Here is a 21,294-nt window from a genome sequence, read left to right on the forward strand (position 1 = left end):
GCCGGGCACATATTATCCCATTCCTCGCAGCTGGATGTCGACATAGCAGTGTTTCTTTACAAGCCCCTGCAGCTGGCAACAACCGTTACCATTACCAACGCTGTAAGGGTCGACGCTTACGGGCGCTGCGTTGGGTTCTCAGCCTACCGCACTCCCCAATCATCAGACGAAAGCGCATTATCAGCGCCGCATAAAAACCCACCGTTATAGCGCGCCCTGAGTTGTTTATTTACAGCAGACGGAGCAAAAAGAACAATAAAAGACGACAAAGGTCGGTCGGTTAGGGCAGTACATGTTACGACATGCAAATATGTAAAAACTCTAGCACATGCGGCTTGTCACTATCAAAAGTCCACCAATCATACAGAGTCCATAAATATTGCATGATCAACGACAATCTCAAATACACAGTGGCGATCACAGATTGAGGGATGGAGCTGATCCACGGTCCGGCGCGCCAGTGACACCTGGCGGCCGCCGAAGGCACCACAGCTTCTGCGCCGGGCCGCGCCGACGAGCGTGGCTGCTCGTTGTCATGGAGACGGGTCACCTACACCAGCTGGTGCTGGTGAATGATGTGCGGCGCTGCCCGACTGCGCTTCTTACTGTTGCCGAAGCTGAACCAAGTGCCTGAAACGAAAAAAGGCCGTTATTCGTGCATGCCGAGAGATGTCAGACTGCAGACATGGGTTTTCAAAAGAAAGGGACGCAACGCAGTGACATTGGGTCCAAGATAGGCCGCTGGGGCATGGGCACGGGGCAGGGACATCTTCCACCTCGTACACACAGGCAGCGAAGCACCGATGCGAGGACATGTACCGTTTCGACGCAGTTTTCATGGCATCATTAACTTCAAAAATGCTATCGTATTGTAGGGGACGATTCACACCTAACTCGAGGAAAGGGGACTCCTTTAGTCTATTATTGTCATGAGTGAGCTCGTTTGACGTCGTCCGTCGATATGCTTGACTGTTGCAAGGAAGCAGCACGTAAGTTTGTAAGTGCTTAGTACTAATGCTTATAGATACGAATGATATTCATCTAATCTTATTTTAGCAAAATGTGTGATTATTAAGCGCATGCTACAAGATTCTTTTCATAAAGCTTTTATGAAAACCGGAACCCGAGGAAAGCACAGAAACCTCTCAGAGCAAAGCGCGGCCCAGCTGCAGCACCTGTGAAGCGTGTTAGCAAGAAGCCTGTGGCTAGGTTACGAAGGGGCTACCACTAAGGAAGGTTAGGTGCCGGATCATTATTTTAGCGATGAGAAGGCGTTGAATTTAGTGGTTAGTGTGAGTTGCTGCCAGGAGGTGGCAGCACTTGCCTTTGCGTTTGACGATCTCCTGACTGGGAGCCGGGGATGGGCTGGCGTCACTGAGCACCAGCTCTGCCTGGGAGAGCGTCATGGGACGCCGGCAACGGGGGTGCTGGGCTGCCGACGGCCCCGTGGGGGACGGTTAGGGAGCGCCGTGGGACGGCCCCGTGGGACAGCAGGGAGCGCCGTGGGACAGTTAGGGAGTCCCGTGGGAGGGCAGGTCCGATGAGGCTCCTTTTTCGGAAACACACTCATGACTGCTCAAAGTTCAGGGGAACAAGGAAAATCAGGGAACGAAAGGGACAGCTCATGAACGGTTGAAACCTCAGGAGACTATATATTTCGGGAGAGAAAGGTGCACCTCTTGTTGCACCAAAGTACACAGAGAGGGAGGAAAAGTAATAATATCAAACATTGCAGAAAATACTGACATTCTTCTCCAATCTTATGCAGCAATCGCTTTGCTCGTAGGTTTCAGGAGGGCGAGGAAATCTCCGCAAGCAGCAAACATATAATATCTCATCCAATACAGCACAACACCCAGTTGAACAACTGGTTTATGATTAATCACACCAACACACAGACCAAGCAACGCCCGCACTGCCAGGTATTCACAGCAGGAAGCTAAATTGGATGTATCCATAGATACATTGCCTCACTCAAACTGCAGACTACCCTACTACCCCGCCGCCTAGCGACTTTGACTGTACTCACTTTTGGGCTTTTTCGGCGTGTTCTGGTGATTTCTGGCGGCAATTTGGGCCAGCCGGCGGAATTTATCAGACACCCGGAAGCCGTTCTCGTGGTCCCGACACACCCGTATCCGCTCCTCCCTGGAGACAGAGACACGAGACACACGTCAGAAAAATCTAAAATTTGGCTTTTTTGGCTTGCGACAGTAGTGCGAAGGAGGAACGCAGAGCTACAGAAGCAAAGTGACAATGCTGCCATTATGATCATTATCTTTTTCTCGTGGTCAGAAAAAAGAGTCCAGGGGGCAGCGACAAAGCACTAAAACTGGCAAACACCTGTCTATCACCAAATGGACCCATTATTACCATAGCGAAAGATCTTTACCCAATACTACCTAATGCCAACCCAGCAAAACAGTGTCCGCTCGACAGCTACTGACCGGAATTTGAGCATCCAGCGCAGTTTCTCGTCCTCGGACTTGCAGCAGAAGACGTACCACTTGTTCTTCAGCTGCGAGTGAACACGGATCGCGTTCCTCACCGTCGCTCCGGAGAACTCGTCTGTGGACAAGGCGGACACGAGGGCGTCAGAACCGGGCGCAGACCATCGTGTTAACAATTCAGAGCTTGGTATTTAACGTCGTCGCGAGCTCTAAGTCTCCGGCACATGTGACTCCATATCACAATGCATTGCCAGCAAAGTAAAAAACACGGTTAGTAATAGAATTAGAAGACTGAATGAAAAAATACAGAGAAGCAGGACAACCAGGCCTTGTTCTGTGCGCTCTTCATAGAGCCAATTCGTTGTGCAAACACCAGTAGAACGAACTGACTTTATTGATCATCTGAGCATCTCCGTCCCTAAGTGCTGCCCGCGATCCTTCGACACGCACCTTTTCCGTCAGTGAGGTCGACCACGTGCGCCGTATCCAGGTTGATCCTGCCGCGGAACTGCTGCACGCTCCGTTTCAGCAGGTCCTTGCGGCAGTAGATGAGCACGTGGTCGAACAGGAAGAGCGTGCACACCTCCTTGGACCAGCTGGACGAGGTCAGCTTGGTCACCTCGCCCTGGTGGATCAGCTCCGAGCTGGTGTCCAACAGGTTCGGACCCTGAAACGAGGAAAGTCGTGTCAAACACTGTAAATTTGATAGCAATGGCTTACAGAAACGACGTTTTGACCCCATGGAGACAAAAAAAAGAAAAGAAAATACTTTCTATTTTCTACCACACCAATGCTCTGACAGAAAGTATTGTGCAACGTGTTCATGCATCTTGAAATGCCCTCCTCCAGCCACCCTTCCTTTGAAACGCCCTTCCTTCCTCCCTCCGCCACCTCCTAGCCCTCTCTCCTCCCCGCCCCGTGTCCTCACCATCCATCCCTCGACCTTCATCTGCCAGGCTGCCAGCTTCTCCAGGCTCTCCATGCGTCGTTTGGACTCGTTGACGCCCATGGCCACCGCCTTCATCACGGCCTGCGCCTGCCGCACGTGCTCGTAGTCCGGGTGATCCGTCTGTGGGATAGGGGGGACGGGGGGTCAGAGGGGGTGCAGTGGCACCGGACTACGTCTTACAAGTGCGACGTGCTCTTCGCTTGTAAGTGGACAAAGGCGTTATGTTGCCGATATTAAAATACACGTTTTAAAAACGGAGCGGACGAAAAAAGTTATGTCTTTCGGGCTGTTATCCTAGTCTAGAATCTACTGCGAGATCGTGACATATTCGAAGACATATGTATTAAAGTAAAATGGGTATACGGTGCTAACGCCCGGTTATCTAGAGCGTTCATCCTCGACTATCCCCAAACCACCACCCACCTTAGTATATTTGAGCAGTTCGGCCAGCTGCAGCGGGTACTTGCAGATCTTCTGGATGGGCGTCAGCAGGAAGCCGTCCAGAGAAATGTCGATCATGTCGCGCAGCAGGCGGCACGCCTCGAAGAAGTGGATGTAGCGGTTGTTCTGGTAGAGCTGCTGCAGCTCCGACACCGCCGACGGGTGGTTGTTGCAGTAGTCGGCGTATATCGAAAAACCGTGTTGCTGCGGGGGGGGGGGGGGGTGTTAGTTGACTACTGGGCGGTGTTTAAGACATGGTGCGACCGTCCCTGACCTGTCCGTCTCACAACATGATGCAGAACAGTCTTGAAAAGTGGGCAGACTATGTTGCATGATCGGATATCAATAGGGTGAAGTCGTATAAGAGTACGCACTTAGTGGATTTCTTGCTCTCATTTGTTTAATATTTGAAGGAAAGAAATCGTAAATAGGGAATATTAAAGTTCATTGAATTAGCCATCAACCCATGGGGCAACGATCCTTCAGCGTAAAAGGAAGTGGTCTAAAACCGACATTTTCTGAACCGTTGCACTTGCGTACTCTTACCATATGGGGTGTGTAAGAGTACGCACGCCAGGCGGGTGGAGTACGCAAGCATATGAACACAACCTATGCAGCTTGCACTGTCCAAATGCTTAACTTCAAACTCAGAAGGCATTTAAGTTAATTCTAGTATCCAAAAAGAAAAACATAAAATAAATCTTTCAAGTCTATAAATCAGGAAATAATCATGTCGTGTGTTTCTTTAAAAAATGCACAATCAAAAAGGAGAATAACTCGTATTTGGAAGAATTTCGGGTACGCATCTGCATCACAGTGCTCCATTGATGATATACCTACAAAACAAACGTCATTGAGCGATAAATTAATAATTCTATATTTCTGTATATTCGATTTAATGTATAATTCTGCGTACTCTTACCCTCCTGAACAGTGCGTCCTCTTACCGTACATGCAATTCGCGCACAAAACAACCCCGAAACGTTGTGCAAAACTTCGCAAACAGAATATTGCACTGTACAGTATTTCCCCAGATAACCTCACAAGTTTCCCACAACAATCACGGAAATGTACCTTATCTCAACTGCCAAGTATCAAAATTATTGTAACATATCATAATAATATCATAACGCTCGAAAATAATATTCATCGCCTTAAACTCAACAGCGTCGCCGCTCAACGCCCACGTTCCGTTGGTGACATGCACGCACTGGCGGCTTCATGTCACTTCATGAACTCGACAAACCCGCGTTGCTAAGCAACCGAAACAGCTGATGCGTACTCTTATCGCCCGCGTACTCTTACCCGCCCTTACCCTACTTCTTGTAAAGTGGCAGCAAAAAAAAGTAAGTCACTGAGAAGACGGAACAAGAAATAAATAGCAATAAAATTCCCACTTTGGTCGCATGAAACAACCGATACCCATCCTCCCCACAGATAATTAACACCTACTCGCCCTCCGAATCCCCGCGCGTCACTCACAAACTCGACGAAGGCGGCCCCGATGCAGCTGGCGTGTGGCCGGGCGCGGTCAACCCGACTCTCCAGTCGCCGCAGGAACTCCGTCTGGAACCGGTGCAGCTCCTCGATGTTGCCAAATATGGTGGTGACGTGCTCGTCGGTGAACAAGTCCCGCCGGCGCACCACCTGGCGCAGGTAGCCCTGTCGAGGGGACGGGGGGTCAGGGGAAGGCCCATTCAGGGAAGAGATGGCGATGGTAACCCAATGGTATGCCATATTTGTGAAGTTGATTCAAAATTAATAGTAAACAAACAATCAAGTGAATCAGAAAAACACATAACATTGCAGTACCTAGTTTGCGGTAGGTATTGCAGTAATATCACAGAGATGTGTTACTGAATAATAAAAATCTTAGGTCAAGGCTGCATTAAAAAAAAAAAACAGTTTGCATGCACCTGAATGCTTTTTTATTTTGACCATCACAGTTCCCCGCTTCTCCTCCCTCCCTCTGCTGATTTGTGATTTTAGGGCAGTCCCATCTCCCCCGCTCGTTCCTCACCTCTATGACGTTGCCGACGTCCTGCACGAAGGCGCGCTCGGAGCTGAGGATTTCCATCACCACCTTGGCGCGCACCTGATCGTGTGACAGCAGCGACACAGACTGTTTGCGACTGAGCTGCGGCCGGGCGGCGCCGGACCGGATGGCGTCCAGTGTCTCCTCAACCGTCTCCTCCTGACTCACTCGTAGCTGCCGGAGGGAAGAAGGGGGGGGGGGCGAGGTCATTAACTTAGGTCACAGTGGAGGCGGGACTGTGGGAGAGGCAGAGAGGAGTGGAAAGGATATGCTTGATCATTTTCTCTCTTCTACGATATTCGTTTGATTCATTCTGTCTTTGCCTAACTTGACAACCCCAACTGCCAATCTATACATATACTGATACTACCTAGGCACTCTCTTCTCCAAACCATCAACCTCTCTCGACGTTCATTTTCATGACCAATCACACCTCTTCCTTCCTCGTCTATGCATGTCCCACCAAGCGCCCCACCCCTCTCCTCTCCATCACTCACCCGCACGAATGCGGCCAGGAACCAGCCCTGGTTCTGCTGGTGTGCGCCGAACCACCAGTGCCGGTCGGAGCAGTCGTGCACCTCGATCACGTCGCCGGCCTTGAAGGCCAGCTCCTCGGGGTCGAGGGTGATGTAGTCCCAGTGGGCCTCGGCGTACACCACAGAGTCATCGGCCGGCTCGAACGTGCGCACCAGGTGCTGCTGTGGGACCGAGGGAGACGGGTCATCGACTAGGGTCACAGGGGTGAGAACGCTAAAGACCCTTGAAGACTTTAGAAAACCAACTATCACAGCTTAGAAGACGAGGAGCGCACCATAACAACATAGTGCACTTAGGTGCGAAAAGATACCTAGCTTTGAATACGTTGAACAACTTTTCCAAGCACGCAGGCAAATGGCTTCGATTTAATAAGACCAAAATGTTTTAATGTCCGATTTCAAATAACAACAAAAAAACATGCAATTTCATCAACCTCCCCTCCCATCTGGCAGCCTCCGTCGCCACCCCAAACCCCCCAAGAATCGTCCCCACGTACCGGCCTGCGGCGGCTCTCATCGTCCGACAGTAGTTCCTCGTCCGACTCAGAGATGGCGTCGTCGTCGGTAGCGTGGCCGGCGGCGGGCGGCGGCGGCCGGCGCTGCCGCGGTGGAGAGGGCGCCACACTGGGGTCCGAGAGCGAGCGGCGCAGGCGGGAGGCGCCGCGCGCCCGGCCCAGGCTGACGAGACAGACGAGCAAGGGTCAGAGGTTATATATATGGGAGGTTACAGGGTGGACCGAGCTTGTTAGGATAGTGCTTCGATGAATGCTGTGAGATACCGGACTTTGTCAATATGATGGCTGAGACCCTGGGACATACACCCACCATATGTAAGAAACATTTACGATCATATAAATGTGGATGCTGCTGAACATATTCCAGGATAGCCTTTCAATATGCGGGGCGACTTATCAAAGGCAGTCATAACAAGAAAAACACATGATAAATGTAAAGGGGATTCCTGATGAACAGGTCAACTGGTCGCCAGAACTGTTACTATCAGGTCAAGCTGCTTCATAACGCGACAGAAAGGAAAAGGCATCAGACTGCGTGTCCCCTACGCGACCTAAGAGGTCACCAAAGCCATCCCATTCCCTGCAATACCACACAGACTCTCATCCACTTTCCACCATCACTCTCGCCCGCCTGCGTAACAGCACTGCCTGCCACTGAAACAATCCAACAAGCCCGCTCCAACCCGAGCGCAAACAAAACCCACTCGTGCCGTGGGAGACAATGTCTCTGAAGTGAATGTCTGAAGACTGAGGTCTCCCACAATGACCCATTTAGACACGACCACCTCGGACTGTTTGAGCCACCACAATGACAATGGGAGCGGCTACAATGACCAATTCATTTACTGGTGGCTTCAGCGGAGAGCTGCGGAAATAGCGCTAACCCGTTCCACGAAAAGGCTGAGCGTACACTGTCACTTTGTAAATGGTGGCTCAAAGTGGTTAGAACATCGAAATTAGAGGCCACAAACGTAAAGTAATCTTGGCCACAAACGTTCATCAAGCTTACTAAACATCCCTCTTTTATACTACATCTTTATTCCCCCACCACTCAAACTATCTACCAGTATAACGCCTTTTGGGGCGACTAACGGAGCGAGCGAGAGGGTCACCCTTGCACGTGCAAAATTTCGAGGGGGTACCTCCAACTGACTTGTGCACGGCACCCTACTAACCGGTCTCTAGCGATGTGCCAAATTTGAGCACAATCGGCCCAGCCGTTCTCGAGATCTGGAAGCGGCACCCTGCACGTGCGCACGTGCAAAATGGGTCCCAACTGACTTTTGCACGGCACCCTACTAACCGGTCCCTAACCATGTACCAAATTTGAGTGCCATCGGTCCAGCAGTTCTCGACATCTGGAATCGACCCCTGCACGTGCACACGTGCAGCAGCACCCCAACTCTGGCACATGGGCCATTGCCTAGTGGGTGCCTACCTACATGCCAACTTTCAGCGCAATCGGCCAAGTAGTTACCGAGATATTGCAACAATTACAAAAGTGACATCTCTTCGTTTTGCACGTGGCACGTGCATAAGGGGTCACCCACATGCATCGGGAATAGTCCAATACTTGGTAGAAGGAATGAAGCTACCCTACAAAAATTACCGCATGTAAATCGGTCAAGTAGTTGCTGAGATATAAGCGTCGCAGAATCGTGACCACGGCCGGCCGCTCATACTCAGAAATTTCCGTTATTCTGCGTAAGACTACGCTCGCTTCGCTCGCTCCGTAATCAGCAACCCTCCCACTCTATCAATAAATCCTGCAACGTAGGATGGAATGTCACCCACGCACGCCGCGCACACAACCCTATCAACAGACTCCGCACACTACGTACACGGAGATGGGTCTGATTTCATCTCAGCAACCCTCAGCAACTCAGCAACTCAGAGAGCAGTGGTTAATTACTATATGCAGCGGCTCAGATAGCTACCATTTCTTACAGCTAACCAGACACGTGGTGGGCTTCAAGTGTCACCAACAGTGGAACGATTAGCGAGAACACGTGTGTCACGTGTGACACTGGAACACGTGTGCACTAAAGGACTGCACGTGAGAGACTGCAAATCGTAACCGAAGAGGTGACGGAATATGAGCTGGTGTAGGTGTGCTCATATTTGCACACTGGTTGTTTAATTTTTGTATCTTAGCGGAGCGACTTAAAATATTGTCTTCTTCCATCGCCACATTCCTTTGCTGTTTTCTGCCTGCTTCCTCTTTCTCTCCCCACCTTCTGTCGTTCCCCGCCTCCCTCCCTCACCACGTTCTGTCATTCTCCACCTCCCCTCTCCACCACCTCCCCCTGTCCTCCCCCACCCCCACCGTGCTCACCTCTTTCTGAGCCGGTGGTGGTGGTGGGGCCGCCGGCCGTCCGCCGCCGAGGCCGGGTGCTCTGTGATCGGCGCCGGCTGGGACATCTGACGACTGTAGCCGCGCACCAGGTCCGAGCCCAAGTCCGAGTGGGTGCGACGCACCAGCTTACTGCGACGCTTCACCTCGCTCTGCAGACCGGCCTGTGGAAGGGGCAGGGAGGGGAAGGTCAGGGCAGGGCAGACAGGGCGCGAGGGGAGGTCTAGAGTGGTCACATAGAGGGAGAGGTCAGGTCAGCCCAGACAGATTCGATGTGAGGTAAAGTCAAGTCAGCTCACAAAGAGGCGTGATCATGAGCTCCGACCACGGAACCACATGAGGCCCCATGACAACACGCACAAACACTGAAGGAAGAATGGTAACCTGCTCAGCAAGAGCAAGAGATGAATAGGTGTAAACCACTACACCGGCACCGCGTTGACACCTGACTGGTGGAATTTCCTTCCCACGGACCTCACAAACATCTGAGCGGATATGACGAAGGCTGTTTGCGCGGCATAGCTAATACGCAGAATGCCGACTACTGGCTGCAACATTGCTGGCCTGCGAGTCATGTGCGAATGACTCATGTAATCCCAACGACAAAACAACCAGAACATCAGCAGCAAACTGAAATTAATTTTGACAACATGGCTCAAACCGCAGATACCCGTGTGGTGGATTGGGGAACATGGACGGCAGGAAGGCTCCACAAGGAAGGAAGGTCTGAGTGGAAGTCGGTCCCTCCCGTTCCGCCATTGGCAGGATGTGCATCACTCAGTCGATTGCACGTGGTGGGGAATGACGTGTTCAGTCGCAACCACATGACGGAAGGTGGGGGTGCAATGGCGATTGGCGACCGTGGCGACACGGTAGACGGGAGTACAGAGGTGAAATTCAGGAGGTCGCGATCACTGGACTACGTTTCTGATTGGGTGCATGTAAAAAATAACCATCTTTGACAGAGCTGGAACCATATGTGACAACTGACAGCTTCTGATGCTAGAGAAGATATCGTCTGATCTGATCATCTAGTTACGCGAGCTGCAGACATCGCGTTTTATTTGATAGTGAGCGACTTGCAATACGTACGGTGAAAAACGCCAGGACCCCATAGCACGCCGAATGCAAAGGCCAGTGACTGGTAGATAAATGAGCTACCCGCATTAGACACTCACGGTAGACGCGATACGAGTCAGTGACATTCTGCAGTAAGTGACACCCCCTGTTACCAACCAGGAAAGGTCGCACCTCTGCACGGCACCACGGAAAATGCCGTTATACATACACGCCCAGTGAATCGAACGGCGGCAATGAGATCAGGAACTTTCCTTGTAGTCTTCCTTTTGTTGCACGTGCAGCCACGGCACCGTCCAGCGCTGGCCGAGGTTCATGAATCTTATGGAACAGGGGGCGATTCAAGCCTGCTAGCACCATGGCTGTAGAATATCAGACAATGAAAGAGGCGAGCATATCACTAGGATAGAGCCTACTAAGATTGCAGTGGTAAGCATGACACCAGCAAATCAAATGAGCTTAGAAGCCACCAGCTCAGACACCAGGCGGAAGAATCTACAGAAAGCTAAACGCTGCCACCACTTTCCCTCTCGTTCCAGTCGAATCACTGAAGCGTACAGACGGAGATAGAAGTCAGCTGGTCGCTACGGCTCATTTGATCTGTCTCGACACCGTCTCTCTCCGCTCACATTTCGTCACAGCCGCCGGCTCGCTCCCAATCGCCGGGACATTCCTGCTGGTCCGGGCCCCGTCCCGGTGCGCCTACCTGACAGTTGGGCTCTGCTCTCCTCCGTTGCGCCAGAGGACGGTTTCCCCTAGTATCGTATCCGGCGATCGACGAGAGGTGGCCACACACGGTACGCCACGCTCCGTCGTGCCTGGTCACTGGATCAGACTAGAGGCGGCAAAAGATGAAAATTTTGGGAACCAGACTCGAACCAGACCCGGCTGGACATTTCTGAAACCAGTCGGACCCGGTCTTAGTTGGAACCGGAACCAGTTGGACCCGTTCCCCAAAAGTCAATTAATTCAAACTACTTGTAGGTATCATTAGTTGCATCATTTAAAACAGCCTATTTCTCACTGGGAATTCTCAAGAGCTGCTGTGTGCCAAGAAACATTCACTTCATTCACTTCATATTTTGCAATAATGTGTAGTGTGCAAGATGTATAGTTCATGGTAGGACCCGGTTGGACCCGTCAGAAAATTTCCAGGAACCGGTCTGGACCCATATGGGTCCAGACTGGTTCTTTGGACCGGGTCCCCGGGTCCACATTTTGCCACCTCTAGATCAGACCACCCAACCGTCCGCGGTCCGTCTGTTAGCTGCCGCCACACACAGGCTGCTCAGCTCTCGCTACTCACCAACACTACTAATTCTCCACTGCAGCCTAACACCGCCTCACAGCCACTCCACCGCCGCCCGCCACTGCCCCACTGCAGGCGCGCTACTGTCGGCTGTCACAGTGCCTTCCTCGTGCAGCCAGGGCCGTCCTCGAAGGCCAAATCAAGCCAAGCCGGGCTACTGTCCACCGCACAAACGGACGGACGGACGGACGTGCCGATAGCAGCCGTGACGTCATGCCACCGAGCAGCGGCGGCGACGGCCTGTGTGTGGTCTGGTATGGATCTGGATTGTATCTGACGTATCTGGATATGGGAAAACATAGTTAGCTCGAGTAGGATAGGGATCTGGGAGTGACTTCGGTTTGCTTTGGTTTGGACGGGATCTAGTCGAAATAGATGCGCCTAATACGTGATGTGTTTTTTTTTTTGTGTGTACATTTGTAGATCTAAGGCCTAATGAGAGAGGCCAGTCATACGATAGATTGGACGCAGAAGGCACAGTTCCCACCCCAGCAGTCAGCTATACCCACTCCCATTGAGGAAATCGTGTGATTCAGGCCGCAGTCAGCCCACAAGGCCATGTCGGCGGCATTAGAGTGGTACTGTTTGGTCCTCCGAGGCAGGCGTTTGCTGTAAAAACGCGCTCTTTTAAAACATAAACGCAATTCAAATGTTGATTAATTGTCCTGGAGCGACAGTTGGGACGGCTGGCGACTGGCGTGAACGACAGAAGGAAAACAACCGCCCCGTCGATTCTTCGTTTTCAATGAACTCGCCAAGGAAAATGAGCAAGCGTCGGCGTGGCAAGGGTCGATTAATTACTAAAATTCTGAGCTAGCTAAGGTCAGAAGGTCAAGGCACTCCAGTACCACACGGAACTCGGCTTTTACTTTCAGATTTGCTTTAATCCAAGACAATTGTATCCACCGATGAGTATAATTTTCATACGCTGTCAGGTTTTCTATTTAAAACTGCGTAGCTTTGCCAGCAATCTCCGCGCCATGGTATGCCAATGAGAGGTGATAAGTGCGCTATCTCCGCCCACCATCCAATAAGGGCGGAATTCGTTTGTTCCGCCGATAGCGCGCCTGCATAAAACCATCACCGGCGACCCTAAGTGGGCGTGGGAAGGCGTGAGGCCAGGCCTGGATAACGGCGCCTTCACAAATGCAGCTTCATATAGCTCACAAGTACCGTCATTGGTCTACATAGTCGCAAATGTGACTTCTGAGACAGATTGCTAAAAAGTGACTTCACGAAGCTATCAGGACAGCATCATCGCCCGGGCTGGACCGGGATCCCGTAACAAACATGTCCGTCCGTCCCACGCGGTGGCGTCATTATGACGTGTGCTCTGTTGTCTGACGTCACAACCGCCGCAGTGCTTTCGTCACGACATGAAGCGATCGCGATGTCTCGCAAATTAGTCACGATTCAAAACAAACCCATGTAACCACATTGCTCATAAGCGCGATGGGAACTGTAAGGCAACACGTGTCAAATAATGTAATCGTAATTTAGGGACACTATCACCGACTAGCACGTCATTAGAGCCAGGTAAACCATACCCACGTCAAAAGGCACAAGCATGCGTCATCGCATAATGAATCCCTTTCGCCGGCGCCATGCGCCCGTCGCCGCCGTGCACCCGTGTAAGTGGACTGGCGGAGGAAGCGGGGTGGGAAGGCACACCGGCCGCCTCCCACACACGTCTGTTCGTTACGCAGCGGCAGATACACTAATGAGCAACGAGCGTAACTTTCGCCCAGGCTCCGTGCGACTTGTCGAAAAATCCTGGTGACAGGCGCAGATTCGCGGCAAAAATCGCAAGAGAGGGGGAGGACTTGGTCCACCGTCACCGCCCCGGGCTATGAAGGGCCCAGCGGCACGGGAGTTGGTGAGGATAGAGTGGTTTTAGACCTGGGGGCACAACAACAACCGGGTGGCGACACAACGATGGATGGATGGATGACCGCTCCAGCTGAATGAGGGAGCGTCTGTCGTCGGTACTACAGTGTGAACAACACGACGGAGAAATGGGGCGGACACGCAATGCCCGTGGGAAATATGTTACGCGGAAGTTGATTATATCGTTGGGTATATTGCTATCACAAAAGCGTCGCTCTTCCGAAATAGATTCAACAACAAGAAAAAAGCGGAACAACAACGGATCGCCAAGTTCCAAAAAGGTTAACTAACACTGGTCGAAACCACATACAACTAACTTCAGCCCATCTCCAGTATCCAGCCCCGTCGCTGTCGTCCAAGTAACGCTGAGGTCCACCACCCACACCGTTGACCGTTCCGTTCCGGTCTCCGGGTCATTGTTCAGCGCCGGGCCGGTGCCCGAACGATGACCGCGGGTCACCCGGCGTCACCGGGCGTCACTATCGGAGCCTCCGGCCGCTATCAGTCACGCACAGGTGCGCCGTGACGGGCCGCCAGCGGCCGGCCGGGGTTTTATCAGCGGTCGTGGCCCGGTAGGTAGCCCCGCCAGCGTGGTATCAGAGTACCGTCCGTTACACCGCGGGCACGGAGGAATGCAGCCGGGCAGCCGCAAACAATGGGTGCATCCGGGATCGGCGGAATCCTTCCTGGAGCCGAGGAGCTAGTTTAAGTTCAAGTGGCTGCAGGTTTGCTGGCGATGGAAAACTTGATTCTCGTTCACGAAAATTGACCGTGCTCAAGTTAAAGTCGAACAATGATAAAGCGGAACGCTATTTCCAGACCCTACTAGGATCGACAGCCGAGGACCAACGGAGAGTATCAAAGCACGCCGAAACCCCGATGTCGCCCTCCGTGCCGCCCACAGGCCCTTTACCTCCCTAAGGACCTCCCAGACGGACACAGTCTGACAGCGTACACCAATCCGTCAACGCCCACGCGCAAACTAACTATGCCTCCCTACAAACTATCTGGCGATCTGGGACTCAGGTTTTCGTCAGAAGAGGGAAATGCATCACGGAGAAAGACGTTCGACATGACACGGGACGACTTGTTTCAGTCCATACTCATCCTGGTCATAAACAAGTAGCCGTAAATTTCTCCTGTCTTCGTGATACGGGGCGGAGAGTTGGAGTGGTGTGAAATGTCCGTTAAGAGGCTCGTTAAATGCTTTTAGAGGAAAGGTTTTAAAGCTGTAGCTCGTCGCATCTTTGAAGTTGTGGCGTTAAACGGGTAACGACCCGACCCGGCCTTCCAGAGAGGAAGATCTGGCGGATAACCTCACTGGTTGTCGGGTTGGAACTAAAGACAAATTCCGATATCTGCCCTAGCTATCTCCTACTTTCCCTGGAGATGTGGTACAAATTCTCCTGGTCTTACAGAATTAAGAGCAGCACGATCGATTCGGTTCAAATCTTCAGGACATCAACACCAAAACTACGATCGAGTAGCATCCCCTTCCCTCATTCTGACCACAGTGCCACAGCTCCGCGCCTCCTCACCAGATCACCCACCTTGATTTCCTCAATGATGGAGCTGCCTGATATATCCGAAAGGGGTCTCTTCTCCCTGCGGGGCTCTGACGATGCATCCTCTGCGTCTGTGGTGCTGCGCAGCCTCCGCCGCACGCCGGGACTGTCGGCCATCCCGGCCGCCGCCGCCGTCTCCAGTTGAATTCCGCTGTCGCCGCTGTCAGCGCTCGAACACTTGGCGCTGCGTGCCTCCTTCTTGAGCCGCCGGCGCCGCTCCTTGCTGGAGCGCCACGCGCGGGGCAATCTGTGGGCAGAGGGGCGGGCGGGTTAGGTCAATAGGTTGGTCGGGCTGCAGTGGAGTACAAACTTATATTGACGCTGCGGCGATGTAAATAGGATCATAATCTTTATGGCCAATAATCCACCGTCATTTTATCCCAATGCATACTATCTATTACCAAGATTATTGATCATGATCACTTCACAACAAACTGCTAAGCTAGACATTTAAAAGTCCATTGCAACTACATCCAACGAGTGAAGAATGCCAGAAATTATTAGACATTCGGCAGTAAGTCCTCAGATACCCAGAGAGCAGCTATCAGAGGCCATAACTGTCATCACTCGTCCATTCCGTGACACCCTCAGCACTTTGGCCCACATTCACGGCCCAGAACAATCACCCCCTCCCCCCCCCCCCCCCGCCACCCGGCAGACAGCCGGCCGTTCCAGTCACGACGCCGGGTCATCTGATCGTCCCGCCGTCCAGGGAGGGAGACAATATCCGGCACGCCAGTCCGACGCGATCACACACAGAGAGCCATAAGCGGCGGGCGGTGCCTCTCACCGTGTGCTCACACAGACAATGGTACCGGCCGCTCAAGGACAGACTCGAACTGTGGTCGGAGTGCGTGCCGGTGTCAACAAAAACGACAATCGTCCCCGATATGAGCGCCATTGACTGAGGCAGTAAAGGAGACACTTCCCGTGTTTGGATGACGAAAGGCAGCCATTTCAAGTGAACGCTGCCAAACATGGATGATGCGTTCATGCGTTGGCGTTGACAAGGTCGGTCTTTTGACGTCTAAAATCGAAATTTCAGTTTGGCCTACTCCCTTACCACTGAGAAATTTCCTGAGGCCTCAATGAGCAGTTAATTTTGTACGGAACAAGCCTTGTCCAAGAGCTATGCAGGGTGGCCTACCATAAATGCCTAAGACGTCTCTGAGGGTGATAAATTACACAACTGCAGCACCAATGGAACAATTACACGTCATCCCACCCACCGTCCCACGCTCACCTCAGTCCGCCGTCCATGGGGTCATCCTCTCCGGCCGCGCAGTCCGCTCTCTCCACGGACCTGTCGGCACGCCTTCCCTGTGCTCCGCCGGCGCGAGGACCTCCGTCGTCCTCGTCACAGTCCTCGCAGTCGTCACAGTCGTCCTCATCGTCGTCCTCGTCGGGACGACCGGCGGCCGGCGGCCGGCCGCGGGAAGGCGCCGCAGGATCCGCGCTCGCCACGCCCCGCTTGTAGAACCGTAAACTGAAGCTTTTACGGAATTTCTGCAAGACGCTCTCTGCAGAGAAAGTGGGAAGTGCTTGTAAGGTGAGGACTGAGTACAATCTACTGAATAATCATGCAGAATACTTAGTTGCAAGAATGCCATAGGTGGTAATTCACCTGATAAACAATAGAAGGCTGACCTTGACCCGTAGCTAATATAAATCAACTTCACCAATTTGTTACCATAGTATGAGCCATAGATAACAGTGGAACTACTGTAGTAGTTCTACTGTTATCTATGTATGAGCTGAACAATGGTACAACACAGCAAGCACAACCTGAAAGAAAATATATCCTGATCAAAACTTCATCAGGACAAATTCAATGAGTGAATCATGAATATCAGTCTACTAATACTAGAAAAGAAATCTCACTCCTTATGCCATGCTGAACAGTCGCACGGGCTGACCAGTAACCACTTGACTCTCACCTGAGCTGGGGGTGGGGGATGGTGCACCTGGATTGGTCTGCAGAGACCTGGGTCCCGTCACCATCTCCTCATCAGGTGGCAGCGGTGACACAGAGGCCTCAGAGTTGGCTGACAGCATGTCAGCGTCCTGGTCTCCGTACAGGGACCAGGTCCTGTGAACAGTCAATCAGACATTAGGTATATCACCAAAGAAATGCAAAACCTTTCAAGAAGCAGGGAATAAGCTTGGAATTCAAATCCCCCTAATGGTGATGTGCAGACACACCTTCTTATGCATGAGCATGAAAAACTTAGGATGGGTAGTTTGAGTTGAAAGTGGCCACAACACCAATTCTTTGTAATGCAACCCTGACCCACCAATGGGTATATGTCAAGTTTACGTCCTAAGCACATATCAATGATAATTGTTTCACATTCCTACGTATTTTGACGTGCTGAATCCAAAAATCATACTTACATGTCTCGCAAGAACAAAATTATCACCAATACACTAAGCAATTACACCTTCCCACAACACACGATCAAAACAAATCGAGAGGAAATTGAAAGTGTCCAGCCTTGCCATTTGTGAAAAATATTTTGTCCTTTTTTAATGTCGAGAAATAAAAACATTCAATATATTATAAAAATAAATAGGAAATATGTAAAAAATATTTATTTAAAAAGAAATATTATTATTAGAAATAGAATAGCAAAACAACAAAGGGGAAATGTTGGGAACCGGGGTTATTGGCTGGGGGGGGGGGGGAGGAAAGGAAAATCCTGAGAACTGGGGGGCGATTACTTGTGCAAAGTTGGCCAAAATCAAGAATGATATCTAACAGTTGCTATTCAACTGTGAATAATGACGTCATAATATTTCTCGCGGCGAAGCAGCGCAGTGCCGAAGGCAATGCCTTAGGAGAGATTACAGGCAAGAGTAAATCAAATATTTTTAGGTTAAGTGGTTATGTATCTGGCTTCAGGCCGAAGGCCTGAAGCCTGATGCATGACCACTTAACCTAAAAATATTTGATTTACTCTTGCCTGCAATCTATTCCTGCAAGCAACTTTTTCCTTATCCCCGGTAGGCAAAAATCAGTAGGTTAGGTTAGGTTAGGTTAGGTTAGGTTAGGTTAGGTTAGGTTAGGTTAGGTTAGGTTAGGTTAGGTTAGGTTAGGTCAAGTCAGGTAAGGTTAGGTTAGGTAACAATTAGATTTGAGGCAAGAACCCCGATTCCTAAAATTTCCCAAATATTGTAACCATTCTTATCGTATTTTTCTCCATCCCCTCCCCACAAACCCCGGTTCCCGACATTTCCCTATGACGTCATTTTCATTTTTTCTCTCCCCCACCCATGAACCCCGATCCCCAACATTTCCCTGTTTTTCTAACCCTCCCCACCCAATAACCCCGGTTCCCAACATTTCCCCTTTGTTGTTTTGCTATTCTATTTCTAATAATAATATTTCTTTTTAAATAAATATTTTTTACATATTTCCTATCTATTTTTATAATATATTGAATGTTTTTATTTCTCGACATTAAAAAAAAGACAAAATATTTTTTCACAAATGGCAACGCTGGACACTTTCAATCAGCGGCGTATTTAGAAAATCGCGAAGGGGGGGGCCAAGGGTTTGGAGGGCGCCACCTCACCCAAGGAGGGCGCCATACGGTCGCGAGATAAAAAATCACTCAACGGGGGGGGGGGGTTGGGAGGCGTTTTTTACCATGCCACCAGTTTTTTTTTTTGCGTAACCTCGTATAGGTCGTGCTGCATTGATTTTGCATCGTGTGTATTCTTTATACTCCAGGTCACAAAAGGTCAAGTGGTCTTGAAATGCTGCGCCGAAGGCGCGCGAAATTTTTGAAAACAACCTTTTCCTCCGCTTTTTAGGCACGCCTTTTATACGATCAGTGTTCAAAGCTCCTCTCGCTCTTTTACCAAATTTGAAGGTATAAAAAATACCTAAGGTTTGGTCGGGCCGCTGCCACACAAACTGTATAGAAAGCTTGGCTCATGGGTGTCGATGTATAAAAGTTTATTGGCGGTGGCATATCTACGCACCAGATCACCGTATCGGATTGATACCGGAGCGCGAGATGCGTAAACATCATCCAAATTACCTCAGACCAGCCTTCATAGCCTTCTCACAGGTGCATACAGTGTACCCACATAACCAGTTTCAATCACCGAAACTTCAGATGCCTGCTGTTGCGGCCGAACCTGTTGACAATACTTAATCGTAATACATATAGATGCCATGATGCACGTAAAGTAGGATCAATCCGTTAAGACCAAAGACGTGTTTTATGCATCGTAGAGCGTAGATAGTTTTGGTAGGTATAGGTACTTCATTCATTGTGCTGAATGCACGTTCATTTGTGGCAGTTTTCACAGGCAAGACATCAACTATGTGCAATAGAACGACTAAGTTGAAGAACATGCCAAAGGAGTAAATAAATGATAGGAGGGCAGCGATCAACGGATGTTGCCAATAGGTAGAAGGGCTGCGATCCACAGGAGGGCGCTAATAGGTAGAAGAGCCCCGATCAACATCCCGAGTTTCGACAGTAGGGCACCGATAGGTAGGAAGTTGGCGAGCAGCAGGAGGGCGCCAATGGATAGAAGGGCAGCGATCAACAGGAGGGCACCAATAGGTAGGAGGGCCCCGATCAACAATCAACAGGAGGGCGCCACCAGGTAAGAGGGTGGCGAGGAACAGGAGAGCACCAATAGGAGGGTGGCGATCAACAAGAGGTCGCCAATAGGTGGGAGGGCGGTCATCAACTGCAAGTCGCCAATGAGCGGAAGGGTGACGATTAAAATGGGGGTGGCAATGGTGAGGAGGGCGCCTTTGCTCAAGAGGATGACACGAACAGGACGGCGTCTGTGCGGAGGGCGCTGGTCAACAGGAAGGTGCCAGTAGATAGGAGGGCGGTGATCAACAGGAGGGTGCCAGTGGTTAGGAGGGCGGCGATCAACACGAGGGCGCCAATAGGAGAAGGGCCCCGATTAGCATTCAACAGGAAGGACTAGGGAACCAATAGGTAGGAGGGCGGCACTGAACAAGAGGGTGCCAAAAGGGAGAAAGGCGGCCTTCAAAATTTCACATGAGGGCGCAATAGGTAGAAGAGCGCCAATAATTATGAGGACGCCGATCAGCAGAAGGGCGGCAATGTGTAGCAGGGTGGCGACCTACAGGAGGGCGCCTTCGGGTGAGAGGGCGCTTATTTACAGGACAGCGGCTTACATAGGCGACCACCGTTACGCTTAGAGAGCTACAGCCTACAAATGTGTTTGGAGGGCGCCCGAGGGAGCCCTCCAACCGTATTTGGAGGGCGTATTTGGAATGGGCGTCCTCCGAGGGCGCCCTCCATCCGTATTTTCCCTGTAAACACATTCGCGATTGGAGGGCGCCCTCCAGTCGCGATTGTTTTTCGATTCGATTATATCACAATTGCATTTGCGATTGGAGGGCGCCTTCGGCGCCCTCCAATCGCAAAGGGCGCCTTCGGCGCCCAAGGGGGGGGGCCATGGCCCAGTGGCCCCCCCCCTGCCTACGCCCCTGCTTTCAATTTCCTCTCGATTTGTTTTGATCGTGTGTTGTGGGAAGGTGTAATTGCTTAGTGTATTGGTGATAATTTTGTTCTTGCGAGACATGTAAGTATGATTTTTGGATTCAGCATGTCAAAATATGTAAGATTATGAAAGAAATATCATTGAAATGTGCTTAGGACGTAAACTTGACATTTACCCACCAATGACCATTTTTTTTTTATCAGTTAGCTGGTCTTAGTTTTATGACCAAATTGATATTACAAAAGATAGGTAATGCTAGTAAATCTGAAAAATTGGAATTCCTGGTCAGGGAACATTGACATATTATGCTGGTAGATAGCCTAGGTAGATTGTTCGTAAACCTACCCAGATTCGCATGGTGTGTTCATTTCAGAATCTTCTGCCATAGCGATCAATGCAATCTTACACTGATTAAATACATGACTGACACAAAGCAATTCAAATGATCAAAAGACTTATGCCTCAGGCAAAAATTCAAATATAGTCAGTCTGAGGCTGTGGAAGGTTGAAATGTGTCGACTGATCACAATCCTCTTCCAGGGAAACAAATGGAATACACCGCACTACATCTCCCCTCTCCACTCTACCAGCTCCAGAACTCAGTCACATTATGTAAAACAAATAAGTCAGAACCTCCATGTAGTGATAAGCCTGATAAAACAACCGAAACTACCA

The 21,294-nt window shown here is 50.8% G+C and overlaps 1 protein-coding gene across 2 annotated transcripts in view; it reads right to left on the reverse strand.

The window, feature by feature from the left end:
• Positions 1-207: 207 nt before the first annotated feature.
• LOC122385244 (serine/arginine repetitive matrix protein 2-like) overlaps positions 208-21,294 on the reverse strand; it is a 77,476-nt gene continuing 56,389 nt past the window's right edge. The window contains exons 4-18 of one of the 2 annotated variants that reach the window (XM_043373377.1): positions 17,055-17,206; positions 16,361-16,637; positions 15,103-15,364; positions 9,262-9,443; positions 6,909-7,089; positions 6,373-6,573; positions 5,861-6,049; positions 5,323-5,502; positions 3,823-4,044; positions 3,379-3,519; positions 2,901-3,117; positions 2,448-2,568; positions 2,030-2,148; positions 1,325-1,432; positions 208-630 (exon numbers count right to left, since the gene is read on the reverse strand). In XM_043373377.1, coding sequence (XP_043229312.1) covers positions 551-630; positions 1,325-1,432; positions 2,030-2,148; positions 2,448-2,568; positions 2,901-3,117; positions 3,379-3,519; positions 3,823-4,044; positions 5,323-5,502; positions 5,861-6,049; positions 6,373-6,573; positions 6,909-7,089; positions 9,262-9,443; positions 15,103-15,364; positions 16,361-16,637; positions 17,055-17,206 — 2,632 coding nt within the window. In that variant the 3' untranslated portion in view covers positions 208-550. The remainder of the gene's footprint in view (positions 631-1,324; positions 1,433-2,029; positions 2,149-2,447; positions 2,569-2,900; positions 3,118-3,378; positions 3,520-3,822; positions 4,045-5,322; positions 5,503-5,860; positions 6,050-6,372; positions 6,574-6,908; positions 7,090-9,261; positions 9,444-15,102; positions 15,365-16,360; positions 16,638-17,054; positions 17,207-21,294) is intronic. The other variant, XM_043373378.1, reaches the window with a different exon arrangement.

This window comes from Amphibalanus amphitrite, unplaced genomic scaffold (assembly GCF_019059575.1).
Source record: "Amphibalanus amphitrite isolate SeventyFive unplaced genomic scaffold, NRLGWU_Aamphi_draft 000212F_arrow, whole genome shotgun sequence".
In the NCBI taxonomy this organism is placed as follows: domain Eukaryota; kingdom Metazoa; phylum Arthropoda; class Thecostraca; order Balanomorpha; family Balanidae; genus Amphibalanus; species Amphibalanus amphitrite.